The sequence below is a fragment of the Alligator mississippiensis genome, chromosome 10 (genome assembly GCF_030867095.1).
Source record: "Alligator mississippiensis isolate rAllMis1 chromosome 10, rAllMis1, whole genome shotgun sequence".
In the NCBI taxonomy this organism is placed as follows: Eukaryota; Metazoa; Chordata; order Crocodylia; family Alligatoridae; genus Alligator; species Alligator mississippiensis.
The window spans coordinates 74459967-74469856 of record NC_081833.1 but is presented as its reverse complement, the minus strand read 5'-3'; the positions used below and the strand labels follow the sequence as shown (position 1 = coordinate 74469856).

General features: G+C 41.1%; 1 protein-coding gene across 1 annotated transcript in view; it reads left to right on the top strand.

Moving 5' to 3' along the window:
- Positions 1 to 260: 260 nt before the first annotated feature.
- CA5A (carbonic anhydrase 5A) overlaps positions 261 to 9890 on the top strand; it is a 28569-nt gene continuing 18939 nt past the window's right edge. Inside the window, exon 1 of the mRNA XM_019491176.2 lies at positions 261 to 493. Within this exon, the coding sequence (XP_019346721.1) occupies positions 355 to 493 (139 nt within the window). The 5' untranslated portion in view covers positions 261 to 354. The remainder of the gene's footprint in view (positions 494 to 9890) is intronic.

Below are 9890 nucleotides of genomic sequence, written 5' to 3'. Positions count from 1 at the left end.
AGAGACCTTTCTTTCCAGGCAGGAGTGAGTCTGCATTGTTTGCAGAGCCAGATGAGAGAGGCATGGCAAGCACCTGTAGAGCAATCACCAGCTAGCCCTGCCTCCCAACACAACTCACAGCCAGTGAAGAAGCCAGACCAGGGATGGGTTGAAAATTAACTGTTCATTTAGCCTTTTCCCCCCACTGGAAGGCGTGTACTGTGTACTTAACATGGTTTATAAAAAGGACTGGAGGTCCCTTGGTTATCTTAAGGCAGTGCATTCATAGCTTTTTATCTCTACTTTGTGTTGGTCGGTCGCCAGGCTCTTGAAAGCTCCTCTGGCTGTAGGTCTGACAAGATTTCGAGTGCCAAGATGGTAGTAATGAATAGGAGGAAGATAATTAGTCTGGCACATTTCTGCAGGCAGCTGAACGCTATCTGGAGTCAGCGACTGGTGCCAGTAAGACCCTGCAGCTTAGCCATCTGCATTCATAAAAACAGGAATGATGCACGTGAGTATACTTCACTTTTATTGAAACCGTGCTCTGAACACCTGTGTAAACCAGATGCATTGGGAGGTATTCAAAAGATTCACTGTCAGTGAGAAGGAGCAACTTCACTCTTGCTGTCTTGCTCACAGGAATTTGAGAATTTGCTTGAAAAAGAGTGGGAAAAAGAAAAGAATCTCTAAAGATAAGAGAATGAGAGGAACTAGAGATTGAAAAGCCTGATCAAGTCATCTGGATCATTTAGTGTCCTTTTCCCACCCCTCAATTGTAGTGTGCCTTCTGTAGGGGATTAAAAACATCATTCCTCAGTATTTCTGCAGCGCCATTTGGTGCCATTGGTCTGGATATGATTCTACTTTGTGACCAGGATGAAGCAAGTTAGGATACAACAAAAAAAGAAAGAAGAAAGAAAAAGGGTTTCTGCCACCCTGGCGTCTTGGCGGATCTTAATGAGAGTCATAGCTGTAAATGCACAATGTACATTTAAGGCTATATCCCAAGCCCACCAAAATCAACAGAAAAATTCCAAGAGAGTTTGAAACAAATATAGACAATGAACCTCCAAAATAAGATGCATAGAAGAACCACTGGAAACCACCACTGATATGCAAAATACTATTTGATGGTAGAAAGGATTTAGTTATTTACTATTAGCATATTCATATGAACATATCTACATATATGGCTCCTGGTAGGGCTTCCCAGAAAGCAGGCAATAAGAAGAAAGCGCCTACATTTTGAATAATCTTTCATCTAGGATATATATTTTTCTTTATTTCTGTAAATGCATTAGTTTTGCTGAGTTTTCTCAAAGGACAATTATGTCCCTGTTTGAATGCAGGGAAATGTGATGCCTTGTTCAATGAAATAATCCAGCAGTCCTCTGGTCTTTATGTCTGCTTTAGTCCTGAGCAAACACTGCTGAGCTGTGCGGGTGGTGGAAAACAAAGCCGAATGCAGATGTTTACTAGTTCTGCATTCATAGATGCAGTTTAGAAGGTGGCACCAGAAAATAAATCTTCTGCCATTGATTGCTTGGTATTTTAATACGCCAGTAATGTGAGATTAGTCTCTCCAAGTGCAGTTGTATGCTGTTGTATAAATCAACAGCACAGAAGGCTTATGTAAAGCAAAGCATGCAAAGTTTCTTGTTACGTGGCATGCCAGTAATGCTTCATACCTGTTTCTAAAAAGATGCAAATAGCATTTGCAAGGTCACCCTACCAAACACGAGTGTTTTGTCCTTCTCAGAACAGAAAACCTAAGGTTGATTGTTGTGTTCGGAAACCAAACTTTAGCAAATGGAGTTGGGCTGAATTCCTTTCAAATTGCCAGAATGAGTCACTCAATCAAGTAGCACAACTTGTAACTTTCGGACTTTCATCTATATTTAAAAACATACTTTATAATCTGGAAAAAATGTATAATCTCTCCTCAGAACCAAGATTAGCACCAGCGTTTGTTAATGTTGAAACAAATCCACAAGAAATAGCCAGTAATTTATTCCTAGTGCACAGTTTGAATGAGTCACATGTTTACCCATGAGAGAATTTTTCCCTTTTCTGACCCTGTAGATATTTTCATAGAAGTTGTTGAGAGTCTCTTAAAACTTTTACTTCCTTTCCCATCAGTTTTATTTCCATTGCACACACATTCAGAAAGCTCAAATTATTGTTTGGTTTAAAAAAAAACAAAACCCAACAAGGCCTTGTTCATTCATCTATTCGAAGAGGAGTATTATATCTTAAGAACAGAATGATCACACCCTAAAAATCATTCATTTTTGGAATTTTGCACTGAATTGATTTAGTGCATGCTGCGTGTCCAGAAGTGTATATGTGCACGTGTCTTTATGCACATGCAGATGTGTGCGTGAGTACATGTGAGGGGGAGAAAGAGAGAGAATATATTCTTGCATAATTAGTTTCTTTGCAGTAATCAGAAAACAAAGCATAAGCTTATTTCCAGTGCACCCAAGCCAACCCACTGACTTATGCAGGATTTTTCTGCTGTTAAGCGGGGTTGATTTAGACACTAATTCAGAGTATGAGAGTATTGAACTTAAAGAAAAGAGACCACCTGTCTCCCAATCACCCAGTTACCCCTCAAATATTTTCTGCACCCCACAGAGAGTGAATCAGAGCCCAGAGGTGCGGCCTGATCACCGTGGTTGATCTGCAGCTGAAGAGCGAATGTCCTCTGCCCCCATTTCTAAATCCAAGCAGCTTGGCATTTGGCAATGCATTTCACGTAGGCGAGGCAAGCCTTCCCTCCCTGCTGCAGATGATCTGGCAACATGAAGCATGAGATTGGGTCATCTACCCACATCTTCGTTTTAAGATAACACAATTCATTTTTCCAGAATGAAATGGGCATGTACAAATGTAACTCTTTAATGAGAACAAAACAGGAGATAATAGGCTTGAACCTTGTTGAATCCATACAGACTAAATAAGGCCCAGATTTTTCATTTCATCTATGTGAGAAATAATGGCACAAGATGTGAATATGAATTGCAACTTCAGAAGGGAAGCCCATGGCGACTAAAGGCATTGTGGCTGTGATGGGGGACTGCTGTACTTTAGTTCTCCTGCCACTCTTTTCTCCATAATTCTATATATCATTATAGTATGATGGCAACTAAAGTTACAGCAGAGTTTCCATACTAATCCATTGATTTCCACTCTAGAATCCACACTAAAAAATGAATCAATGTTCTTCTTCAAACCATAGCATATGTGAAACCAACCAACATCATAATTGTATATGATTCATGAAATACCGATATACCAGCTATACCAGAGACATTTTACTACTTACCACGTCAAGAAATGAAAGACAAAAGACATAGGAGAACGCCAAAATACATAAGTATTGTGTTTTAAATGTTAAAATCTGACAGTAGCAATAAAGAAGTTAAACAAGGAGGAATCCCCAAAAGTAGCTCAGTATAGCAAAGAAAGCAAGCTGGGGAAAATGTGATCTCTGCACATCACCATATGGAAAGAAGAAGTGAAAGCCACAGCTTTTCCCACTAGCTGGGAGCAGTCCAAGTGCAGATGCGAGAACCTTGTGGATACAGTAAAGGTGGATTAGCTAATCATATATCCTCCATACAGGATCCAGGGTTCAGGAATGCCTTCTTGCTCCTAGTTCAATTTAGCTCACAGTCATCGTTTCAGAGAACACCAAATGCCCTTTTGTTCCACCCAGCCTTTGAACAAATGCAGCCGAATTGAACTAATGCCCAAAGAAGGGAGATGACGGTGGTTGAAAAGGTGCTGTTGGAGTAGCAAGACTCAGCTGACTGCTGTATACTTTGATTTTTGTCATTCAAATTTAAATAACAAGCAGGGCACCCATTGTGAATGGATGCTTTTTATTTATCCTCAATCAAAATACATCAGTAAGAAACTTCCCCCCCTTTCCACATATAGAATTTGTTGAATAATCCACTCTGAGTCTCATGGATACTAGGGGCTGGAAGGGACCTTATCAGTCAAAAGCCTCAAACCATGCTAGGATGGTTGGCCTACTTGGTAAGGCATGGACAGGTTCTACCAAAGACAAAGCAATTACAAGAAAAACAAATCCTTTAGGGCCAGATTTTTAGCGCTGCTTCTGGGCAGAAACATGGGCACGCACAAGTGACCTGGAGCAAGGGTATCTACCACACCTGCACAGTCTAGATCTATATAACCTGCATGAATATTACCTGCATCTGTGAATATATAACCTCCATCTGTATAACCTGCATGACTCTATATAACCTGCATGAATTAAAATGAAGTGTCGCTTTACTCTGTGGAAGGTATAATCAAATCTATACCTGCAATTGTGCACCAGGGGTGGTAATTGTGCATCAGACATCTACTAAGCCATTTTCCATGCTGAGCAGCCATGCCTGCACGCACAATTTCAGTAACAGTGCACACACAGCAAACACCAAGGCCGTATTTGCTTCACCTTGCCAACTGGAATTACCTCCTTATCTAGGCTGAGCCTCAGCCAGTGCATTCTCATCCCGGTTCCTATCTCAGCCACACACTCTGGCAGCAAGGAAAAGCTCAGCCTTTCACAATCTGCTGTTGCTTTCCTGTCAAGCTTACAACACTGTCAGTCACAAGCCATTTGATAAAAGTGAAGGCATTAGACTGTTTATATCAATAAACCAGCCTCCGACGCAATCCAAAGCTGACATCAACTGAACAGGACTTTCAGCACCTTGTCAAGAAGGAATGTAGCCAAGGCATCAATGCTATCACGCAGCAAATCTAGACATCTATTGTGTGAGCCATAAAGGAATCAACCCATCCTGGACTACTTTGGTAACCTTCAATCCACGGGGTTGAAGCTGAGCTGCGTTTTCTTCAGGTTGAAATGTTTCTTGAATTTGTCTTAGTTATGCATTTTTTTATCCACCCCCCATCAGGAACGTGTTGCCATGGAAAGTACACTGGCTCAGCACAGGACAAAAAAAACCAACCCACTTCCTTTCAATGGGTGTGATTTTCAACATATTTGGCTTCCCTATATTTGTGCCCACACTGTTTTATTTCAGAATTGGGTGGAGTGGGTTCAAAGGATTCCCTGTGCAAACACATGAAAATGCCTGCTTCAAGGAGTGATGCTTAAAACATTTTTTCCAACTATTTAAGTTGGTCTAATAAAAGATATCTGATTCACCCAAAGAGCCTTGTCTACCTCTCTCCTTAGACCAACACGGCTACAACCTACACCCTTGTTTCAAGGAGTGTTTTTTGCCCTTTCTTTTTAACAGGAGAGAAACACTGACCACCCAGAAAGGTTAGAATAAATGGGATTGGGGTTATTTTATTCCTCTTGTTCTATGAGCAAACAAAGGGATTCATTAAAACATGTTCTCTAATATTAGCTGTTCTCATTTTATACCCCAAATCTGATTGTCTCATTCCCAGAGTCTTTCAAGAAAATGTAGATAACTGTAGGCAATTTTGCCTTTGCCAAAAAACAGATTTTGGTAAATTCTCAGAAAGATGTAGTATCCAATTCTCATCACTACAGTAAATCCACTGATTTAATTGGATTTATTCTGGATTCACACAGCTATGCCTGTGATAAGAATGTATCTGTCACATGCTTTCCTTTGAGGCTCATATGAATTATGAAGGCAGCGTGACTCTGGACAGCTTTGTCATAAATAACCTCATCACAAATAAATAAGAAACCTTGTTCAACTTTTCTGCTCTCAGGATGTCAACATAAATGCAATTCAATAGTGTTGCTGATTGATTCCCTTTCCTACAGTCTGAACTGTGTGGTCTTATACCTATAACAGAGTCTGCAATTACCTCTTTAATCAATTTTGCAGATACTAAACAACTTCTGTAAGTGGTTCCCCCTAAGGCTTTTGGTATGAATACTTTTCAATAGTGTTTTTAATTAATCTGGTAAAACATCTGCAGCTGGAACTAATTACCAAAAATAATGTAAAGGCATACGGTGTCATTCAGGGAGTCTTAATTCATCAACCTCAACCAGAGAAAGCCACAAAAAAAAAAAAAATCTAGGGCACAATGACACCAGAGGGCAAACACAAGATGAATCTATATAACCTGCATGAATTAAAATGAAGTATCACTTCACTATGAGGAGGGTATAACTTGCATAGATTTATTCTACTTGCAGCAGAACTCCATTTCCCGGGAGGGTTGGGGCATCTTGCTATTGACTCTTCCCTCCTCATAGTCCTTGACAGTTCATCCACTGGGTCAATAGCCAGAAGATTTATCTTTCCCACTAGTAGAACACAAAGTGCATATAAGATTTGGGAACGGGAGGGGATGTGGTTTAAATGTTTGCAGGTATATGAAAACATTTAATTACCGGTACAATGCAGACAGAAAGGCAAGGATAACAGCCCAGGTATGAGTGGTAGTATCTCTTGCAAAGGCCGCTATCTTCTCTTCATATAGGGTTGGGGCAAGGAGCAACTCTGCTTCTACCATAGCCGGGAAAGGAAGATTTTGGATGCTCTAGCTTTATGCTAAAGCTAGGATTTGGACCTTAATCTACCTGTCTGCAGCTATTTTTCTTCCTGGGTGTTCTGCAGACTGGAAAAAAAAAGGACCAATAGGTATTGGAAGGTTTTCTTTAAAATCAGAGTCACCTTTTTCTAAGAAGAAAGCCTGTGCTCTGCAGAAACTGATGCAAAAGTGATATACAAGCTCAGTGAGAAATGTGTGTGGCTGAACCCAGGCCATTTGGCATCATGTTGTAGGTAAATGCTGCTGCTTTTTGTTTAGCTTCTCAGTGAAATAACCCATCCTTTTTGAAGGCTGATCTCTCAAGAAGCTTTCTTTGGCAATATTATTAGTATCAGATGTGCAAAAGGATGGCTCACTCTCTTTTATTTAGTGTATCCTTTATTTACACTGAAATGTGCTTTTAAAACAATTCACAAGTAATTAAAATGATGCATCACAGCCGACTTTGCAATGCATTGGCTTATTGAAGAAAATGGAGTTACAAGCAATTAGCTGGCGGCAACCTTATGTCCCTTCTACAAAACAGTAATAGATATAATAGATATGGTTAATAGATGTCGGGGGGGAGGTCCATCCATATTTTCAGCTGTATAGAGAGGTTTCCATTTTTGTGTGTGACATGAAATATCAAAGATATGGCTAATAAAGGCTGGCTGCTCTAATTATAGTTACATGTTTCGAATACAGTAATGCCCACCCCAATAAGGATGAGGACCTTTCCCTCATATACAGTAAATAGCATTCATGCCCCAGAGCCTAGGAGGGGTTTTTATTGCAATACAACATGTAGCTGCTTGATCAGTTTAGGTTTTCAAATACCTTTCCCAAAACAGATGTACTCATCATTTATTTAAGCTGGTGGAGAAAGCTGCCAGGTGCCTGCAGACGGGTTGGTAGATGGGGCATTGCGAGTGTGTAACACCTGAGCTCTGCTCCACATCCTAGCTAGCTCTGCTGTCCCGTGCAGTTGAAAGCCTTGGTTAAAATCAGATACTCTAATGTCTAATTAGTGGGAAGTGGGATTGCTTTGGAGTTGGTTCCTGGGCTAGACCTGTCTGGCAGTAAACAGACCTCACCAAGGTCTAGCCGGACTGCACAAAATGCCAAGGATTCTGATTTAGCAAAGTGTTGAAGCATGTGCTTAACATCCAACATGTGCATTATCTCCCTGCCGAGGCCTCAGCTGGAACTATATGTCCGATTTCAAGCATCACACTTTAGAAAAGATGTCAAACTGGGGACATGGATTCAAACTGGAGAGAATCCAGAGAACAACAAGATTTTAGAAAACATGACCTGTGATGAAGCATTAAAGGAATAGGGTTTCCTTGGCTCAGCAAAGAGAGCACTGAGGTAGGACGTGAAAACAATCGTCCAGTATAAAAGACTGTCCTGAAGAGAGAAACGATTAAGTGCTCTCCATGGCCACTTTGAGAAGAACAAGAAAAAATGATGATGATGATGGGCGATAACTCAGAAACGAGTAAGATAGTCTTCCAAGGATCATAATAGCGAGTCCACAAGTGGCTCCATAGCCCATTTCTAGATCCAAGAAAAAATAAGCTTAATTTGCAACCAAAATTTAGATTAGGAAATGCATAAAATCTTCCTTGCTGGTAAAGGCCTGGATCCAGCTACCAAGGAACATTGTGAAATCTTCTGCAATGGAAATGGTTACGAACAGGTTAGGTAAACATCTGCGGGGGACAACCTGTCCCCTCCTTCAGGGGAACTGGCTAGTTGATCTCCGGAAATCATTTCCAGCCTTACCTTTCTATGATTGTAGACGGGCTTTTAGGTGAAGTCTGAAATGGCTGTACAGTCCAGCTAACGCTTCCCCGGGGAACCACAGCAATAAGCATCGTCTTCTCACAATTTGAAGACTGGACATATCACAATAATAATGTGGGAAGCCTGAATTCATGAGTTGCTCAGTTGTCAGCTTCTGAAAGAGGGGAGAAAGGCAAGGGAAGGAGAATGCATCATAACGATCACGTCAAAATTCAATATCGTCCATGTTTTGGGGGTGTTGGTTGTTACCCAGAGCCCCTTGTCTGCTAATAAGAGGGAAAAGTAGGGGAAAGGAAACTCTTGCAGCATTAACAGATAAGAACAGATCAGAGGCAAAGTCTTCATGACGCTGTCCGATCATGTAAACAGCTGTGAGCATAGGGTCCCCCCGACATAGCGAAGGGTCAAAGCTCATATAAGTTTGTCCTCACTACTGTTGACATCAGGGAGAGCGGCATCTGCCCAGTGCTAACTACGGTTCAGCTGCAAGGGTAGCCAAGGACAAAATATGTTCAATGCTGCATCTGAAATGTTGATTCAACCTGCTTAGATCAGGGTCTTTGAGAGCAGCAGCTGGTCTGAATTAAAAAAATAATTATAATCTTCCCCTCATTCTTCAGTTATGCATCTTCTAAATTAGAGAAAATGCAAAGCAAAAAAAGAAACGACTAGGGCTCCCTTTATCCAGGGACAAAAAAAAAAATCAACATTTAACAACCCAATCTGTGCATTAAAAATCCTCAACTTAAAAGGTAAGAAGCCATATCTTGAAGAATAAACTAAACGATGCTTAACCAGGCTTAAATCCTATAATTAATGTAAGGTGGCGTGCTGTGTGTCCCTTAATCCTGTCCCACTGCTGGTCTTCCAGCTGTGTAACCACTGGAGGCAACTCATTAGTTAGCTTTCCACGCTCCTCTCCCCAATTCAGTCCACTTCATAAACAGTCTTGTGTGCATACAGTGGCGCCTTTTGAAGCAAATCCCTTCAACTAGAACAGTTGCAATTTAACTTTACAGTTGATTGAAGCTGAGTGTGCAGCTTGTTAATTTGCCCTGGGAAACTTAACCTTTTTTTTCTCTCTGACAACTGTATGTTCTCAGTGCAAGGCCCAGGTTTTCGTGGAAATGCAAAAGCAGTAACAATAATGATGATCCCAGAATCTCAAAAGAAGCATGTTAAAGAATTTTTAAATTTTTTTAGAAAACATGGTTTAAAAGCCAGTGGAGCAGGTAGGGGATTGGCGCCGGGGGATCTGGGTTTTCCACACTCGTTCTGTAGGATTTAGGCTAGTCCTGTCATCTTTCTGGCTGCGTCTACACCGCGAGCAGAGAAAAGCGGTCAGCCACGTTAGTCTGAAGTCAGGGTAGATTTAGACCTTACGAACTCAACCAGAGATGCACCTCTTATTCGGTTAGTCAGGAAGGTGCAAATCTACCTTGCTTCCATCGACACCAACCATTCCCTGGAAAAAACATGTTGCCCCTGCTCTTCCCTTGATGATATCTTGGATGTTATCATCACAAAAGCGTGCACACTGAGCACACTCGCTGAGCGTGCAAGCCCTCAGGCCTCCCACCTTT